At 38.8% G+C, this 21227-nt stretch overlaps 1 protein-coding gene across 1 annotated transcript; it reads left to right on the top strand.

The window, feature by feature from the left end:
• Window positions 1-8184: 8184 nt before the first annotated feature.
• LOC119804456 (olfactory receptor 1468-like) lies at window positions 8185-9183 on the top strand. Its single transcript, XM_038315870.1, has one exon. It carries the CDS (start codon window positions 8185-8187, stop codon window positions 9181-9183), a length of 999 nt encoding a protein of 332 aa, XP_038171798.1.
• Window positions 9184-21227: the final 12044 nt, after the last annotated feature.

Genomic DNA, 21227 nt, shown 5'->3' with positions numbered 1-21227 from the left:
TTTTAGCCATAAATAAAGGACATCGAGCCTATAATTTGTGATCCTTGAGAAGACAATAAGAAGGTGAAACCAAAGAAAAACATATAGTTATCCTCCTGGATATTGGAAGCAGACAAGTTTTCCGTGCAAAAATTGGGATCTTGGGTGTGGGGTGAGTTGGGGGCAAGGGGAGATGGGGAGAGCAAAGCGTGAAGGGGAGGATAGCTTGGGGGAATGGGATGCTTGGGATATAGGAAGGATGGATATGGGAGCAGGAAAGCATATATCCTAATTAAGAGAGCCGTCTTAGGACTATTAAGAGACTTGACTCTAGAGAGGTTCCCAGGTATCCAGTAGATTATGTGTTCTTTTGGTGACCAATTTCATGAGTTATTTGTATATTTTGGAGATCAGACCTCTGTCTGATGTGGGGTTAGTTAAGGTATTTTCCCATTCTATAGGCTCTCATTTTTATCTTGTTGAAAATGTCCTGTGCTTTACAGAAGCTTTTAAGTTTCAGGAGGTCCCATTTATTTATTGTTTCTCTCAGCGTCTGTGCTGCTGAGGTTATATTTAGGAAGTGGTCTCCTGTGTCAACGTGTTCAAGTGTACTTCCCATTTTCTCTTCTATGAGGTTCAGTGTGACTGGATTTGTGTTGAGGTATTTGCTCCATATGGACTTTTGTTTTGTGCATGGTGATAGATATGAGTCTATTTTCATTTTTCTTCATGCTGATATCCAGTTATGCCAGCACCATTTGTTAAATAAGCTCTCTTTTTCCATTTGATATTTTTTGGTTCTTTGTCAAAAATCAGATGTTCGAAGGTGTGTGAATTAATATCCAGGTCTTCTATTCTGTTCCATTGGTCCTCCTGTCTGTTCTTATGGCAATATCAGGCTGTTTTCAGTACTGTAGCTCTGTAGTAGAGTTTGAAGTCAGGGTCTGTGATGCCTTGATGTAGGAGGGTCATCTGTCTATGTGTTATTTTCATTGGTTAATAAAGAAACTGCCTTGGCTTTTTGATAGGGCAGAATTTAGATAGGTGGAGTAGACTGAACAGAATGCTTGGAGAAAGAAAGCAGAGTTAAGCAGAAATTATAGGACTGTTTAATTTGCTTTCTGGTCTTGATTTAATTTTGGTAATTTATAATTATACAGAAAGTTGTCCATTTTCTTCAAGTTTTCCAATTTTTTTGAGTACAGGGTTTCGAAATATGACCTGATGATTCTCTGTATTTCCTCCATGTCTGTTCTTATGTCCTCCTTTTCATTTCTGATTTTGTTATTTTGAATATTCTTTCTCTGCTTTTTGTTTAGTTTGGATAAAGGTTTTACTACATTGTTGATTTACTCAAAAATCTAACTATTTGCCTCATTGATTATTTGTATTGTTTTTTTTGTTTTTATTTTGTTGATTTCAGCTCTCAGTTTGATTATTTCCTGCCATCTAGTTCTCTTAGGTGAGTTTGCTTGTTTTTGTTCCAAAGTTTTCAAATGTTCTGTTAATTTACTAGTGTGGGATTGTTCTAGCTTCTTTACGTAGGCATTTAGTGCTATGAACTTGCCTCTTAACACTGCTCTCATTGTATCACATATGTTGCTCTCATATGTATCACATATGTTGTGTGGTCACTTTCATTGAATTTTAGGAAGTCTTTAATTTCGCCCTTTATTTCTTCCTTGACTCATTGAGGCTTCAGATGAGCTTTAATTTCTATGTATTTGTGGGTTTTCTGGAATTAGTATTGCTGTTGACTTCTAGTTTTAAAGCATGGTGATCTGATAAGATACATGGGGTTATTCCATTTTTTAAAAATATTTGTTGAGGTTTGCTTTGTTAGCAAGTATGTGGTCAACTTTTGAGAAGCTTCCATGAGGTGCTGAGAAGAATGTTTATTCTTCAATGTTTGATAGGAATATTCTATAGATGTCTGTTAAGTCCATTGAGTCATAACATCTGTTAGTTCCCTTATTTCTCTGTTCATTTTTTGTCTGACTGACCTGTCCAGTGGTGTGAGGGGAGTGTTGAAGTCTACCACTATTAGTGTGTGGGGTTTAATGTATGATTTATGCTTTAGAAGTGTGTCTTTTTTTATATGAGGGTGCCCTGTATTTGGGGCATAATGTTCAGTACTGAGACTTCCTCTTGATGGATTTTTCCTGTGACTAATATGAAATGTCCTTCTTTGTCTCTTTTGATTGATTTTATTTTGAAGTCTGTTTTGTTAGATATTAAGATAGGTAAACCCACTTTTTAGGTCTATTTGATTGTCATACTTTTTCCAAATTCTTTACTTTGAGACTATATCTGCCTTTGAGGTTGATATAAGTTTCTTGTTTGCAGAAGAAGGGAGGATTTTGTTTTCTTATCCAATCTGTTAGCCTGTGTTTTTTATATATGAGTTGAGTCCATTTACATTAAGATATATTAATGACCAGTGATTGCTATCTCCTGTTAATTTAGTTTTTATTGTTGATGTTAATTTGTGTGCTTTTTCCTTCTTTGGGATTTGCTGCTATGATACCATCAATTGTCTGTATTTTTGTTGGTGTAGCCAACTTACTTGGGTTGGAGTTTTCCTTCTAGTATTTTGTGTAGGGCTGGGTTTGTCGCTAGGTATTGGTTAAATCTGGTTTTGTCATGGAATATCTTGTTTTTTCCTTCTATGGTGATTAAAAGTTTTGCTGGGTATAGTAGTCTGGTCTGGCATCTGTGGTCTCTTTATGTTTTCATAACACTTGACTATGACCTTCCTGGGTTTTATTGTCTCCATTGACAAGTCAGGTGTAATTCTGATAGGTCTGCCTTTATATGTTACTTGGCCTTTTTCCTTTGTAGCTCTTAATATTTTTTTACTCTGTATATATTATGTTTTGATTATTATGTGGCCATGGGACTATTTTTTTGATTCAGTATATTTTATGTTCTGTAAGCTTCCTGTATCTTCAGAGGCATATCTTTTTTTTTAGGTTGGGAAAGTTTTCTTCTATGATTTTGTTAAATATATTTTCTGTGCTTTCGAGTTGAACTTCTCCTTTTATACCTATTATTCTTAGATTTGGCCTTTTCATGGTGTCCCATATTTCCTGAATATTTTGGGTTAAGCTCTTGTTAGATTTTGTGTTTTCTTTGACTGATGAGTCTATTTCCTCTATTGTCTCTTCAGCGCTTGTGATTCTCTCTTCCACCTCTTGTATTCTGATGTTCATGCTTGCGTTTGTGGTTCCTGATTGCTTTTTCATGATTTCTGTTTCTAAAATTCCCTCGGCTTGTGTTTTCTTCACTGTCTCTATTTCAGTTTTCAAGTCTTGAATAGTTTCTTCCATATGTTTGATTGCTTTTTCTTTGTTTTCTTTAATGGATTTGCTGATGTCTTCCAGTTTTTTGTTTGTCTTTTCCTCTATTTCTTTGAGAGAATTTCTCGCTTCCTCTATAAGAGCTTCAAACATTCTCCTGAAGTTATTTTTTAGGTAATTTTCTTCTGTTTCATCTATATTTGGTTGTTCAAGTCTTGCTGTTGTAGGGTCTTTAGGTTTTACTGCTGTCATTTTGTTCTTTGTGGCGTTGCATGTGTTCTTACCTTTTTTACCCATCTTTTCCTCTAATAGGTGTTGTTGGGGCTGTCTGAGATTCTGTTGATTACTCTTCTAGGTGCTAGTGAATCCAAGGCTCAAATGGTTGTTCCTCATGGTATAGTCAGTGCCATGTTTCTAATTACCTAGTTGGTCACTCTGTGTTTCTGGAGGTTGCTCATTGCTGCAGGGCTTTGATCTGCTCCCTTGGAGATTGCTCTCTCAGACTTGCTCTAGCCTAGGTTGTCAGCTCAGATCTGTTTCTGTAAATGTCCTTGGTCTGGATCATTCCTGTGTAGGTACCTGGCTTGGGGTTGGTCCTGCAAAAGTGTCTGTCTCTGGTTTACACCCCCAGAGTTCCCACACTTGTGTGTGTTCCCAGACCCTCAGAGATCCTGGCTCAGACCTACTCTCTCAGAGGTCCCAGACTCACGCCTCAACCCACAGAGATCTCTGGTTCCTGCTTACTCCCTCGGAGGTTCCAGATTCATCCCTGGACTGTCAAAGGTTCTGGCTCAGGCCTAGTTCCCCAGATGTCCTAGACTCATGCCCAGACTCACAGGCTTTAGGTCTATTCCGTTGAAAGTCCCAGATTCATACCAGGCTCCTCAGTGTTCACTGGCTCTAGCTCATTCACTCAGTGGCTACTCCCCTGTACCTGTTCTTGTGGAGTTTGCTGTCTCAGGTCTGCTCTAGATCACGTCACTGGCTCAATCTTGGTCCACCAATGTCCCTGTCCAGTGGAGATCGCTTTCTCAGGCCCACTCTGGCCTAGGTAGCTGGTTCAGTCCTACTCCTCCATTAACAGTTTTTTTTTACCTTAACTGTTTGAAGGGAAAATGTACATTCAGACGTATGGTGGTGATTTGGAATATGGTAGTAATGATGAACTTTATTTGAGGCATATTAAAAATGAGAATCCATAAGACTTAACTAATTGCCTCCTAGAAGAAAAAGAAGGCATCAAAATGTCAAAAATGATAGTCTATAATTTAATGAGATGAGTAAATACTATGGTTGGTTTTAGGTAAATGATGAGATTTCATTTAATTTTTATGTTTGTGTGCGTGTGCATGCGTGCTGTGTAGGTGCATATATCCTACAATGCATGTGTAGATGTCAGAATACAACTTGTAGGAGTCATTTCTCTCATTCCACCTAATAGGTTTAGGGGATTAAACTCAGGTTATCAGGCTTGGTGACAAACACCTTTATCCATCGAGTCCATCTTGCTGATTCAAATTTGGTTGTGAAAAATCTGTTTGGTGTGCTTATGAGATAACACAAATGCAGATAACAGGTAATAATGATAGTGTTTTAGTTTATAGTGGAGCATAAAGAGCAAAGTTAGATACAAGAAACTGAAAACCATCCACATAAACATGGTAAACAAAATCCCTAGAATAGGTAATTATAGATCAAGGAGAGAGTTGAATAAGCAAAGAACACTCTGTCATATCACCATAAACATTTAAATATTTATGATGATACCATGAAAATAAATGGCCAAACAATAGCCCTCCAACTAGAGGGAAAACTAGATTCATAAGAGTTTTCCAAAGCAAAGGAAGAAAATTCTGTAAAGTTGCCAAGAAGACTGGATTGAGCAGTATAAATGTCATTGTGACCTTCAAGAGTTATTTTGGTGGAATTCATTGGAGGGCAGAAGGCAGATTGGAGTGGGTTGAGGTGAAGAAACGGAGACAGAAATGTAGATAAAACAAGAAAATTCTGTTTAATGACAGGAATGATACTGTTCAGCAATGAAGTGGCCGAAATACATAGGAGTTTGCTTTGTTTGTTTGCTTGTACATTGCAATGTCTACAAGAGTTTTGAAATCCAAAGGTAGAGACAAACTGAAGATATAGACAAGCAAGAAGCTAACTGACAATTTAAATCATTAAGGAAGACTAATTGATATGGGGTCCTGAGTGTAGGTAGAAGGTTTAGCCAGTGATGTTCTTTGGAAACATGATGGGAAAACAAAGTAGAATTAGCATCCTAGTCTTCAGGCTTAGAAATCGAACTGACTCTAGGTTTTAGTGCAGAGCTTTCCTACTAGATTCGAGTAGATGGTGAGCCATTTTTTTTTTCAGGTTTTGAAAGGAAGGGGAATTGTAGGAAGGAAATTTTAGAAGATAACTTAGATTACTTTTGGTCAACTTGCTTTTTTTCTTTTCACTCGACAACTCCCCCACTTAGGGTCATTAAGAAGTGTAATACAATGCTTGAATGAGATCTACAGAGAGCATTTCTTGATTTTTGTCTACTATTCCCAACTTGTATGGCTTTAGCTAATTTCCTCAAACTCACACTTTATTTCTCTGTGAAAGAGACCTTTTATCCATATCACAAGTTTGTTATGAAAATACATATACAAGGTGGACTTGGAATAGTTTCCAGAAGATGCACCTCTTTTACTTTCATGGTTAAATCTTTCCAAACAAAAACTTAAAGTTATGTGTAGAATCAGAGAGTTGTGACGAGGCTGAATTTGTTTCTCCCAAAGGCAGCATTTTAGTTTTATGACAAAGAGTAAAAATCTAGCAGGTGTTCTTGGTTGCATAGGGTTTTTACATATCAAGAAATTAGAGATTTCCAATAAATCCCAGTAGGGAAGATTTGGTCCACAGAGGACGGACGTATGAGTGATTTTTTTTTTTTTAAATAAGATGCCTTGAGGCTTGTTTCCTCAGCCAAAAGTCCAGAAGCAGAGACAGCACTGGTTGAGGTTTTCATCCTTCCAGATTTACTTTCTCTTTTATTTTTCTGTTGCATCCTATTTTTACTATTGGAGGAGAAAAGGTTGATGCTGTGGTTAGGAAAAGCATCACCGACTTCTTGGCGAATCAAGTGAAGCCATTTCTGTAAACAGCCATAAAAAGCAAGGTGAGTACCATAGGAGGGAGATCTCAATCCTAAGCAAAAACACTTGCTGCCTATATTCACTACAAACATATTGTATCAACTTAGTGACTTGGGCATAAAGGGTGACAGATGGAAGGCACAAATACACTTGGTTGTGATGAGTAACACCAGTTTGGAGAGGGTAGATGGGAACAATTAGTTAAATGGAGCTAACTAACATGATATCTTGAAAGTCAAATCAGAACCGTGTGCTGTCAAACTTTATTAATTCAATCTGCATTAATGAAAAGCCTAGATTACATGTACATAATAATATGCCACTTTATTATTTTCAGTACATTCTGTACATCTGAAACAGGCGAGTGTTGCCTAGCAGAGGTCCCACCAGACCAGATCATGCTTGATTTACAATTAGCACATTTATTTGTTAGTATGCAAATGAAGACTGCTAAAGTACTTAGAAAAAATATGTTATTAAATAAGTGCAGCATCCTTTCTGTGATCTTGCTCCAACTATTCATTAGTATTAGCAATCTCTTTTTTTTGGTCACAGAAGGGACACATTTAATATGATACCAGGTAAAATTATAGAAATTTGCACAAAGGCAGTTCCACTTGTGTTAGGCTGGGAAGATGGTATAAAGACATAGCAGGCCTTCAAATAACAAATGCATAACATAGATCAGCAAACATCATATAGAACAGTCTAGATGAGGTCCAAATTGCAAGAAGCTCTTTCAGTTTGCATGTCCTTGTCCATTTGCTCTCAGGTGTGGTGAAATTAAGTTCTTAGTAAAAACTCAAAGTCACACACTACTACTGACAGTGTCTGACTGGCTGAACAAGTTTTTGGGTGCACTGAAGATGGGTGGGGGTGAATAAATATTATCACCACCTATAATATAGTCATGAAGGCGTAAAGCAATACAATGACATTATGACACAGAAGTCAACAAGAAGTCTGTAAAGTCATGTTCGTTAAGCTCAGAATCCCGATTCCACTGCGTTGACTTTTCTATCAGTTTGATCAACATAACCCTGAATGTCTTGATTTTTGCATCTATATGTTGGCATTTTAGTAGTCCTATGTAATATATAAGGTTAGGGTGAATATTTGAAAAGATACATGCTGTAAAGCAGTTAGTAATGTACCAGCCAAGTAGAAGCCATAAATAATTGCTACCACTTACCCTTTCTTTAGCTTGGCTTCTTCCCGTTCAAATGATTCCACTGTACATTGGGTTAGGGCATTAATTCTACCTCTACCTCTATGCTGCTTACATGAGTGGACATTCATGCCAGCTTTCCTGTGGTATTTCACTTCACCTTTTTGAAATGCAAAAAGCGGTGTTTGAATAGGTTCTTCTTTGGAGCTGTCTTTTTGTCTTTAGACTACACTAGCCGTTCAGATTAGTGAATGTTAGAGCTATCACTTTAGTGTAGTCATGGCTCAAATACAAATGTCTGGCTACTTAGTATGTGCCTGTACAATTCTCATATGACCCATGAAAAATAAAAACTTTTGAAATAGCCCCAGAAAGCACAGATAACATAGACACGAAGACTGTGAGGTGTAAATAACAGAATGTTCCACTTTCCCCCAGTTATCCATTTACCAATATTTACTGATTGCTCACTACGTGCTAGGCCCCCGTTCGACTGCTGTTTCACTTACTAGGGAATGAATATAACCCTAGGTGTCTGGCTCCAAACTCTGACTCTCTTCTATAGTCTAGTAATGCACTTATGGGCATTTGTGTCATGTCGCCATTTACCAGGGATGATACCTTTTCCCTTTTTAGACACAGCAGAACCATGCACCAAGGAAACCGAACTACTATTTCTGGATTCTTCCTCCTGGGACTCACAGTGGGGTCTGAACAGCAGCTGCTCATCTTCACAGTGTTTGTATGCATGTATCTGGTCACTATGGTGGGAAATGTACTTATTATTCTGGCTATTATCAGTGAGACTCACCTCCACAGCCCCATGTACTTCTTCCTTGCCAATCTATCCTTCACTGACATCTGCTTCACGACCACCACAGTCCCTAAGTTGCTGGCAGACATTCAAACCCCGAATCCATACATCTCTTTTGAAGGATGCCTTACACAAATGTATTTTTTTATGCTCCTGGTGGACCTGGACAATTTCCTTTTGGCGGCCATGGCATATGACCGCTACATTGCCATCTGTCACCCATTACACTACGTTGCACTGCTAAGTCCCAAGCGCTGTGCCTTGCTGGTTGTGATTCCATGGGTTATCTCTCATCTTGTCTCAGTACTGCATCTCAGTCTACTAAGCCGCTTGCCTTTCTGTGAAGGGCGAGTAGTCCCACACTTCTTCTGTGATCTGGAACCCATATTGAGGCTTGCTTGTTCAGACACTAAAATCAACAACTTGCTCATCATCGTTGTTGGCGGAGCAGTTATCTTCATCCCTTTCGGTTTCATTCTCGTCTCCTATGCACTTATTGGCGCTGCAGTGCTTGCTGTCCCCTCAGTGAAAGGGAAGTGGAAGACATTTTCTACCTGTGGCTCCCACCTCTCAGCAGTGTCCCTCTTCTACGGGTCTATTGTTGGCGTCTACTTTCTTCCTGCTTCTAGCTACTCGGCAGAAAGGGATAAGGTGGCTGCCATCATGTACACTGTTGTAACACCCATGATGAACCCTTTCATCTACAGTCTAAGGAACGCAGACATAAAAAGGGCACTGAGGAGGCTACTCAGCAAACTAATTTTTTTTTCGAGTTGGTGAACTCTGCCATATAGACATCTTTATCAACTGTTAAAAACTGGAAAGGCACAAAAAGATCCAGGACCTAAGGCTACTCAGTATCATTAGCAGTTTTACCCCCACCAACGTTTTAACTTCAGTTCTGTCCCAAAATTCCACTTCAGAGATATTTCATCATAATGAAAAGAATCATGGCGATGAAACAAAACAACAATACTCCTTTATTTTACTTCATATTCTTCACTGCTTACATAAAGTATCTTCCTTAAATAAATTCATAAATGTATAGTCAAGGCTCAATAATTTCCCCCTAATTTTTTGATTGTGTTTTTTTCTTCCTCTGCTAGACTTTCCATACTAAATTGTAAACATTAAAAGAAGAAGGAATGGAGAAAGGGAACTAAAGAAGAAGAGAGGGGAGATGGGGGAAGAGAAGGAAGGAGGGGAAGAGGCAGGGAAGGAGGGAAGGGAGGAGGGAGGAGGGAGGAGGGAGGAAGGAATGATTATTATTTAAAATACCTTTGTAGATGAAACAATGCTAAAGTTAAAGCTTACAAAGAATAACTTCTTTTCTATAACTCTTTGAGCAAAACCTTATGGGGTTTTCATGTGCCGTGTAAGAAGGAAAGGATGTATTAAGAGAAGAAAGTGCAGAGCCAAAGCACAGCAAGTGTCCTCTCCTCCTATGTGCCCTACAGAAGCTCTGTACCAATTAAATTCTTCTGCAGCTCTGCAATTATCGCTCGGCACCCCCTATGTTTCCGCGCTCACTATGTTTCAACCGCTCTTGGCACACTCTCTATTGTAGCTGCATTGGACAGTTTCTCACTCCTTCAGCAAATTTGCCACACTCTAGGCTTTGTCATCTGTGTGCTCTCCTCGGAATGTGTTTCACTCTGTCTTTCTGAAAACATTCAATGCTTTCTTTTTGGTTCCATCTTAGACATTATATCCTCTGGACTCTCATATGAATCACATGGTTCTAGGTACAATTACTCACTTTTTTCTTCGTGGCTCATATAGCACTTTAATTTTCAGGATGTGTGTGTGTCTGTGTGTCTGTGTGTGCTCATGCACCAAACATTTGCTACCACTGAGCTATATCTCTAGTCCCTACCACACTGATGAACACTCATGCCATAAGCATGCTATATTACTTTACACAATGGATTGTAACTAGTAATATGTTTTTATGTGTTGTCCAAGGAACTCTGAGCTCTTGGAGGTGAGGAGGATGATTACGTTATATTAAGCTCACAGCTTTTGCCAGAAGGTAACACTTGAAATAATGTAGGTACTCAGTAAGATGAATTGAATGATATTTTCCAGAAAAAGAATATGTAGGCTTTTTTTCCTCTGATGAATTTTTGTTAGGAATTCTTGATAAATTACCAAATTGTTCTGATCTTCAGTTTTCTTCTAGTACATATTAAGAATTAGTCATGCTAATGTCTATTTCCTATCTACTTTTGTCGATCATAAAAAACAGTTAGTAATTAAATTTGTCTGAGATAGAAGGCTGTAAAATTTCCATATTAGATAAGTACCAATATTAATTTTTATTGCTGGATGATCATAGGTTTTCATTTTGAAGAATAACTTCTCCTGTCTCTAGTCTTCCTTATAAATCACTTACTTTTCTTTTTAAATTTTAAGTTTTTTATTTTTTTTCTCATTTTTTTATTCAAGATTTCCATCTCCTCCCCTTCTCCTCCCCTTTCCCTCCCCTCCCTTCCACCCATACCCCCACTCCACCCCTCTCCAAAGACAAAGAGCCATCAGGATTCCCTTCACTATGTTTAGTCCAAGGTCCTTCCAGCTCCCCCTAAGTCCAGGAAGGTGAGCAACCAAACTGACAAGGCTCACAGTGAGCCCGTCCATGCTGTAGAGTTCATGTTCATTGCCATTGTCCTTGGTTTCTCAGTCTTCCTCCACTGTCAGCCACATTCAGAGAGTCTGGTTTGGTCCCCTGTTCCATCAGTCCCATTCCGACTGGACTTGGTGGTCTCCCGTTAGATCTGTCCCACCGTCTCAATGGGTAAAAGCACTCCTCGCGGTCCTGGCTTCCTTGCTCATGATCTCCCTCCTTTTGCTCCTCATCAGGACCTTGAGAGCTCAGTCTGGTGCTCCTATGTGGGGCTCTGTCATTATCTCCATCCAATGCCAGGTGAAGGTTCTATGGTGATATGCAAGATATTCATGAGTATGACAATAGGATCTGGACATTTCTGGCACCCTCTCCTCAGCTGCCCAAGGAACTAGCTGGGGGCGTCTTCCTGGACACCTGGGAACCCCTCTAGAGTCAAGTCTCTGCCAACCCTAGAATGGCTCCCTTAACTAAGATATATAATTCCTTGTTCCCATATCTACCCTACCTATATCACAACCATCCTATTCCCCCAAGCTCTTCCCATCCTCCACTTCACACTTTTCTCTCCCCATCCCCCATCCCTCCATCCCACCCCCCCCCCATATTCCCATTTTTTGTTCGGCAATCTTCTCTACTTCCAATATCCAGGAGGATAACTATATGTTTTTCTTTGGGTTCACCTTCTTATATAGCTTCTCTAGGATTTTTTATGAATTATAGGCTTGATGTCCTTTATTTATGGCTAGAAACCAATTATGAGTGAGTACATCCCATGTTCATCTTTTTGGGCCTGGGTTACCTCGCTCAGGGTGGTGTTTTCTATTCCCATCCATTTGCATGCAAAATTCAAGATGTCATTGTTTTTTACCGCCGAGTAGTACTCTAATATGTATATATTCCACACTTTCTTCATCCATTCTTCCACTGAAGGGCATCTAGGTTGTTTCCAGGTTCTGGCTATTACAAATAATGCTGCTATAAACATAGTTGAACAAATGCTTTTGTAATATGATTGGGCATCTCTTGGGTAAATTCCCAATAGTGGGATTGCTGGGTCCTGGGGTAGGTTGATCCCAAATTTCCTGAGAAACCTCCACACTGCTTTCCAAAGCGGTTGCACAAGTTTGCATTCCCCCCAGCAATGGATGAGTGTACCCCTTACTCCACATCCTCTCCAGCAAAGGCTATCATTGGTGTTTTTGATTTTAGCTATTCTGACAGGTGTAAGATGGTATCTCAGCGTTGTTTTGATTTGCATTTCCCTGATTGCTAAGGAGGTTGAGCATGACCTTAAGTGCCTTTTGGCCATTCGAACTTCTTCTGTTGAGAATTCTCTGTTCAGTTCAGTGCCCCATTTTTTAATTGGGTTAATTAACATTTTAAAGTCTAGTCTCTTGAGTTCCTTATATATTTTGGAGATCAGGCCTTTGTTTGTTGCAGGGTTGGTGAAGATCTTTTCCCAGTCAGTAGGCTGCCTTTTTGTCTTAGTGACAGTGTCCTTTGCTTTACAGAAGCTGCTCAGCTTCAGGAGGTCCCATTTATTCAATGTTGCCCTTAATGTCTGTGCTGCTGGGGCTATACGTAGGAAGCGGTCTCCTGTGCCCAGATGTTGTAGAGTACTTCCCACTTTCTCCTCTAACAGGTTCAGTGTGTTCAGATTGATATTGAGGTCTTTAATCCATTGGGACTTGAGTTTTGTGCATGGTGATAGACACGGATCTACTTTCATTCTTCTACAGGTTGACATCCAGTTATGCCAGCACCATTTGTTGAAGATGCTTTCTTTCTTCCATTGTGTGCTTTTAGCTCCTTTATCAAAAATCAGGTGTTCATAGATTTGTGGGTTAAGATCTGGGTCTTCTATTCGATTCCATTGGTCGACTTCTCTATTTTTATGCCAATACCAAGCTGTTTTCAATACTGTAGCTCTGTAATAGAGTTTGAAGTCAGGGATGGTAATGCCTCCAGAAGTTCCTTTATTGTATAAGATTGTTTTGGCTATCCTGGGTTTCTTGATTTTCCATACACACACAGACACACACACACACACACACACACACACTTCAAATATTTATTTGTTTGCAGTCCAACAGGCTTTATAATAAGTATATTCTTTTCAAAAATTTAAGTCTTTTATTTAGAATTTTTGTATTACTATTTTGATCACATTAAATCCTCACTATCAACTTCTCCCAGGTCCTCCTCAATTACATGCTCTCTATTTTTCTTTTACAAACTCTCAATAAAAAACCTAGTAAGACAAAAAATACCAAAACAAAACAAAAACTGCACACATACACACACGCACACCCCCCCCAACCAATCAAATAACCAACCAAAGCAAAAAATAAATAAATAAAAATAAAAACAAAGGCAAAAAACCAAAACCCACTACAACCAACCACAAAAATGTGGAGTCCATTTTGTGTTGGCCAACTATTCCTGGGCAGGCAACATGCCGTGGAGTTTGCTTGATTTACCCAGTGACACTCCAGTGAAGAAAACTATTTTTCCCCAGCATATGTCAACATGAGTAGCTTCTTGGTTAGTATTATTAAATATTCGAAGTGGAATTTAGCAAAAAAAAATGATACTACATATAAAATGGACTTGGCCTGATTTTGGTACAGAGAACAGTTACTGCTGTGGTGTGTGTGTGTGTGTGTGTGTATGTGTGTGTGTGTGTGTGTGTGTGCATGTACACACATGAGAGAGAAAGAAAGAAAGAGAGAGGAACCCACAGAAGAGAATAAAACACCAAAGTATTAAGAAAAAAATGGGAAAAAAACTTGTTTTTAACTGCTGCGACCCAGCTGATTTTTAACCAAAAGAGTGGCAATAATAATTACAGAGGCAGGAAGGACCACCAGCAGAGGGATTGATCTACAACAGAGCGCGCAAATGTTTGAAGCTTTCAATGAAAAAACAAAAACACAAATTGAAAAAGGAATGATTCATTCTATGAGTGTCAAAACAGAAACATCAAAACTGAGGAAGTAGCATAAAATGAGCTTATGACTTGGATGCATACAAATGAAACATAAAAATTATGCCCCCTACAATCCTGTATGCATACCTCAATCCATGAAGCATAGAAACACTACTGGTATATGATAATAACAAGACTTGATGGCAGACCATATATATACCTGTGATATAAAGTTTCGAAATAAGGGAATCTAGAGGATAGGAAAAAACGAGCGTTTAGATCACACAAGAGCAAATAAACCAGCATTTAGATCACACAAGAGGAAGAAAGAACACTGTCTTTGCAAAAATATTCACCAGTACCTTGAGGCAGTGACTGAGTACCCACACAAACCCGCAAAGGATATTCAGAGAGGAGACACACAATGGCTCAATAATGAGACTGATACTGATACATGCCAAGTAATCAAAGTTTCATAAGAAAGGGATTACATATATTAAAATAGATATCTCCAAAAGGAAAACTTGGGTGTAGGGGACATTTGAACTCCCGGATAGAACAGATTTTGCTACTGAATTTTGAAATAAAATTGTGCTTTTTTTGGGTATATTTCTCCCCAACTGTCACATCTTCTTAGCTCAAAATAAAAGCATCACACAGTTAAAAACAGCAACGGTTAGAGTTTCTTTATGTACACCTGTGAACATCCATAGGCGATAGCATATACGTTGAGATATTATCCTGAAATATTGAATCTTGATAAAATAGAAGAATGTAGGTTTATATTTCTAGGCATGTGGATCAGAGATAATCTTTTTGTTCTCATTAATAATAATAATAATAATAATAATAATAATAAATAATTTGGTGTATCATGTGAAACAAATCATTCCATTGTTTCAAAAACAATAGTTCCATAAGCATCTAATGTCACACAGGAATATGGTCTTGATTTCTTCTGTAATAAATGCTTTGATAAGTTCTCAAACTCATTGTACTCAAAGCCTGACTTTGAAGAAAATAACCCAAAACTTGTCAAAAATAAACAGAGTGCTTCTTTTTGGCACAAATTGTTATGGTTTTAGCATTTTCTAATTCAGTTATATTTGCTATATTCTAATGCATAGTTATGATTGCTTATTAAGTTCATTAACAAATTCCATTGACATTTACCAAGGACCTTGCCTTGATCACATGATTTGAATTCTTCAATAAGAAGGTGGCACAAATGTAAAAGATACAGATTACTTTCATTATTTTCCCCCTCTGTCCTTCCGCCAAGTTGATCAATTTATCTCGCATGTTCTCCTTCCCTACACAACTCCCCTGTTCCCATTTTACCCAGGAGATTTCATCTATTTTCCCTTCCCAAGGAAATCCTTGCATCTCTTTTAGGGTCTTCAATGTTACCTAGCTTCTCTGGGGCTGTGGATTGTAACCTGGTTGAAAGAGGGGGAAATTTTGGGGTTAGGGAGACACTTGGTACCAGAGAAACTCCCAGAAATTCACAAGGATGTCCACAGCTAAGACTCCTAGCAGTAGTGGAGAGGGTGCCTAAACTGGCCTCTCCTGTAATCAGATTGGTGCCTACCCTAATTGTCATCATAGAATCTTCATCCAGTAACTGGTGGAAGCAGATATAGAGAACCACAGTGATGTGGGATTCCTCTCTGTATTCTGTGAATATGTTTTATTACCACTGGTTAATAAAGAAGTTGCTTTGACCTATGGTAGAGTAGAATACAGCAAGGAGGAAAATCCAAGCAGAGGTAATGAGGAAAGAAGGCAGAGTATCAGAAGCCACGTAGCTGTTGAAGGAGAAGGATGCCAGAATCTTACTGGTAAGTCACAGCCTTGTGGCCATACACAGATTAATAGAAACAGGTTAATTTGAGATGTAAGAGCTATCTAGAAATATGCCTGAGTTGTTGGCCAAACCATGTTGTAATTAATATAGTTTTGTGTGGTTATTGGAGTCTGGGTGGCCAGAAAAGGAAAGCGTATTCTCCGTTTACACTACAGCCAAGCTCTGGACTGATTTTCAGGAGTCTGATTGAAGAGAGGGAGGAGGAACTGTATGAGCAAGGATGATCAAGATCGTGATGGAAAAATTCACAGAGACAGCTGACCTGATCTAATGCAAGCCCCCGGACTAGGTCTAGGGAGTCTCCATGGGACCTACCTAGGCCCTCTGCATGTGGATGACAGTTTGTGTAGTTTGGTGTGTTTGTGAGAACCCTAGCAATGAGATCGGGACATGCTCCTGGTGCATGAGCTTACTTGTTGGAACCTGTTTTCCATGCAGGGAGTCCTCTTCCAGCCTTGATAAAGAGGCAAGGGGAGGAGCTTGGTTCTGCCTCAATGCAATATGCCATGCTTTGCTTACTTCCATGGTAACCCTGCACTTTTCTGAACAGAGGAGTGGATCAGGGTATAAATGGGTGGTTTAGGGAGGGAATGGGAAGAGAGGAGGGAGGGGAAACTGTGGTTGGTATGTAAAAGAAATACAAAAATTTAATAAGAAATATGGAAGTCAGGACTGCGAGGGGTGCACCCACCCACTGAGATGGTGGGGCTGATTTAATGGGAGCTCACCAAGGCCAACTGGACTGGGACTGAAAAAGCATGGGATAAAACCAGACTTCCTGAACATGGCGGACAATGAGGGCTGCTGAGAAACCAAGGACATTGGCACTGGGTTTTGATCCTACTGCATGTACCGGCTTTGGAGGGGCCTAGCCTGTTTGGATGCTCACCTTCCTAGACCTTGATGGAGAGGGGAGGACCTTGGACTTCCCACAGGGCAGGGAACCCTTACTACTCTTCGGACTGGAGAGGGAGGGGAGGGGAGTGGGGGAAGTGGGAGGGAAATGGGAGGCGGGATGAGGCTGAAATTTTTAATAAAAAAATTAAATAAAAAGAAATATACAGATTCCATCTAGATGCATAGTGCCATCTTCTTTAGCTCCCAGTAAGGCTTTGAGACCCAGTGCCTTAAGATTTCTCAGGATCACAAAGTGAAGTTCTCTTTACTTTGGGATGGAGTCATTTTTGATATAGTGTGTTTTGATATCATGACCATGAAGTTGTAATTTTCTGTCCAATAAGATACCACATTTGTTCACACGTTGCCTTTTTACACAATGCTACACTTTTGCTAAAACATTACAATTTCCCAAAACATGTATTTATTTATTTTTTAAAAATATATTTTATTAATTCATTGAGAATTTCAAGCATGCATAGAATATATTTTCATTATACTTATTTTACACTCAACTCTCTCACTCCTTCATAGTTCACCCCACTTCTCCACACATTTTTCAACTTTATGTCCTATTATTTCATGCCCAAATGAGTTCTAGTTTTTGCTGCCAATGTATGCATGGGTGTGGAGGCAATTTGTCAGAGCATGGTTGATCTATCAGAGACCACATTCATTAAACAACCTGACCTTCAGTCCTCTAGCAGTCAACTACTGACAGTACCTCAGCTGTTCCTTGGGACTCATGAGTTCTTCCTCTTCCTTGCTGGAATTTTGACAGGCTTGATCTTGTGCTGATATTAGGCAGGCAACCACAGCTCTGTGTGAGTTCTTGGATAAGCCAGTCCCGACAAGTCCAGAAGACTCTGTTTCATCCTTTGCTCCAATACCCCTGGCTCTCATAGTCTTTCTTTCCCTCTTCAAAAATGTTCTCTGAACCTTAGCAAGGCTGGGAAGGATGTGATATACTCGCACACTATAGACACATATCCTCACCAACAGTGCATATTTCTGAAAACTAGGCAATTCGGACATATCCCAAGAAAATGTCCCTCATTTTCTCAGCATTCACTTCAGTGCGTTTTGTATAATAGGAACACATAGGAGCACAAAGGAGTAGAGCTGGCATAATTATTGAGTATAGGAAAATGCATGGATTTCTAGGAAGAGAATTATAAGCCACAAAAATGAGGTATTATTTTTTATTTCATAATTGCAAAAGGAATCTTTGCTAACACTCTCATGCTAACTCAACTTAATGTAAGCATGCCTCTGAAAATAGATTTTATAATTACTCTTCAAATATTGATATAAAAGCTTGATTGGGTGTTGGAGAAAAGGAGAAAGGGCATTGTTAGAGTTGGACAAAGCCAGAATCCCTATACTAGGATATGTTTCTCATGATTCAAGACCTAATGACTATCTTCATGGGCATCAAGGAACCAAGTACTATGTACTAGGCGAACTGTATCTTCAAGGAATCTTCAAGTGTCTACCCAAATAGCATAGGTTTTAGAAGAATGCTAAGTTTCTCAATTATCAACCCCACCCCTCCACACATGTACTCTCTATTTATCTCTCTGTTTCTCTCAGTCTCTCTCTCTCTCTCTCTCTCTCTCTCTCTCTCATACACACACACTCACACACTACAAAAATTACCCAGAATACTGTGTAAGTATGACTTCAAGAGCTAAACAGTATGGCCACAAACTTCAGTCACAGTTGGCCTTTGGGGAAGTTGATGGCTTCAAAGCTATGTCAACTGAAGCCTTCTCCACCTCTCTGCAGCTTCTAGTTGGAATGAAGCCTCTGGATTCTGGAGGAGGTGTCAATGAACAAACTGTTCAGTGAAGGCTTCCAGGTCTATTCCACAGAAACCCCTCCACAACAATAAAAGAGACTTTGTGGGAAAAGAGCTTGATTTGTAGTCTCAGAGGCCTATCAGTGAAAGCTTACCTGAGATTCAAGTATCTAGAAGTTCTTGACCATGGCTCTTCCTTTGAGCCCAACATCATGACAAGATATATTTTTCTCAAAGATTTCTACAACTGGACCTTCACAATAAATAATTTATTTAAGAGCATAATCAACTTTATTAGGTTCTAACTTTCATTAAAATGCACACTAAGTTTAAGTGAACAGATCAATGAATGGGAACAAATTGTGTATTCCTCTGTAACTGCCATTTCAGAATTGAATACAGAGTACTTCCATCACTCTCTAATGGGATCTCTGCCCATATCTCGGTCAGTTGCTCCAAGCCTGGCCTAACATGATCAAATTTCTGCCATTGTATGCTAATTTTATGGAATTTCATAGAACTTAAGCAATTCACAGAGTATCAGGGACAGATCTCTTTTAAAACATTCCAAGTGATTTTTGATAGATAATATATTTGGTTAACCAATGATATACACGATCTCACCCAGGATATAGTCAAGCATGTGGTTTCGAACTGTATATAAGCTAAAATGTTTTTGCCCTAGAAAAATTATTAGTAAAATTAAGTCAGCAAAAGCATTTTTGGTGCACAATTTTAACTGATTCTCTGGAAATTTCGCATCATCTGCCTCAATCCTACTCATTTCCTGATCCCTCCACATCAGCCTTTGCAGCCCCCCCCCAAAGAAAGTTAAAAATAAAAATATTAATAAAAAAACTTCGCTCTTCTGTCTTTCCCCTCTTTCTATCACCTCTTTATTTGTCTTAGTGGGCAAGGGAGATCTGGTTCTGCCACTCACCTGAGGGGGCAGTCCCAATGAACGTCTGTACTGACCAACTAGCTGCCGCCCAGGCTCAAGGCCCACATCCACTGCTTTGAGTTGATCTACTCCAGCAGCACCTTCCCCACTTTTGACCCTACTGGAGCATGAGAAGGAACTGGTCCTGTGGAAATAGACCTGCAGCATCTCCATACTCGGGTCAATGGCAGGATATTCGAGAGATTTGGAAAGGGTCCAGTATTGATGATGTGCCAAAAGCCATAGGCCTTGAACCAGACCAACAACTAATTACGATGAACAAAATTATTTTTATTAAATTCTACAGTGTTTGGCCACAAAATATTATAGAATGAACACTGAAAGTTATATTTAGTTACATGTTGGAAATATCTACTAAATAGTCAATTCTTACACAGCTAAGTGAAATGACTATCTCTCAAATTATCAAATGAAAATGCATTTCTGTTTAAAATTTGGACTCAGAGGAAAGATAACCAGTAACTACAATGTGTTATTTAGCAACTACAGTCTGGGAATAAATAAATAATAAAATGCAGATCCATTTTCATACTCTTCGTTATAAGCACCATGATAGGACCTACTGCCATGAGCTACATCTTTAAGGCTGTGCACAAGGCCAATTACTGGTTCCCATGAATCAATGATCTAGACTCTATCAGTAATTTCATAGGTATAATTGTTCCCTTATTCCCAAGATTCCCTGTGTGAAAAGCAAAACTTTCAAAGTTGGTTTGTAGCTTTAAAATCCTAGGATCTGTGATAATAAATTTCTTAATGAAACATTGGTAACTAACTGGGATGTTTAACAATAACTTATAACATTTGTAAATAAAATTGAAACCAAACTCCAAATTTCATTAGAGCAGTTTGAGAGTTGAAGCTTTTCTGAGTTTTTAGTGGGACAAGAGGACTTATGATAGGGATAGGACCTTGTTCTCTATTCTGTTCTCTTAGCACCAAATATACTCTTTGTACATTATATAGCACTGTATATTATCCTTAATGCTACTTTAGGACTCATACAGAAAGCCAAATAAGATGTCAAACTTTATTCAAAAATATTTTACCATAAAGCAATTGCCTTGGCTTTACATCTTTTGCTTATTATTACGCAAGAAAAGAAAGGTCTAGAGAAATAACATTAGATCAGGAAGGTTTATAAGGAAGAAAATTTTCTTCTCTTCTCTCTAGCAAAGTGGAGGTTTATGAACCACTTACTGAACAGACATTTGAACTCTAAATCCAGGTTAACTTAATAAGAGTCCATGCTAGCATATCTGGAAATTCAATGAGTCTTGAAATTCACATACAGAAGAAAATATGTGGGGAACGAGGTCTACAGAATTTTCTTAATTGGGTTTTTTTAAAAACCACATATATATTTAACCACAATGTAAAAGCAACGAATTATAATAGTTATATCACTGTGTTTATGAGTCTTCATATTGGCAAGTATATTATAAAATTATCAAAATAAAAAAATGCCTTGGGAAAATATATAAAACATAGTTGTCTTAAAAATGAGTAAAAGAAAAGAAAGAAAAAAATGAGTAAAAGAGGTATGAATCTAAATCTGACAAATTTCAAATAGTATTAACGTGGTCAAAGGACCATTCATGGACAGTGTTATCCTCTTTCATCTCTTGCCTCTGTCACCTCCCTGGCCCACGCAGGCTCAGACAAACACCACCCTTGGAGAAAACCTCTAGACCTCACTTATCTAGGATAGACTCTGACCAACTTTAAGGGATTCCTCGG

This window comes from Arvicola amphibius, chromosome X, assembly GCF_903992535.2.
Source record: "Arvicola amphibius chromosome X, mArvAmp1.2, whole genome shotgun sequence".
In the NCBI taxonomy this organism is placed as follows: Eukaryota; Metazoa; Chordata; class Mammalia; order Rodentia; family Cricetidae; genus Arvicola; species Arvicola amphibius.
This window is presented reverse-complemented; position numbering and strand designations above follow the sequence as displayed.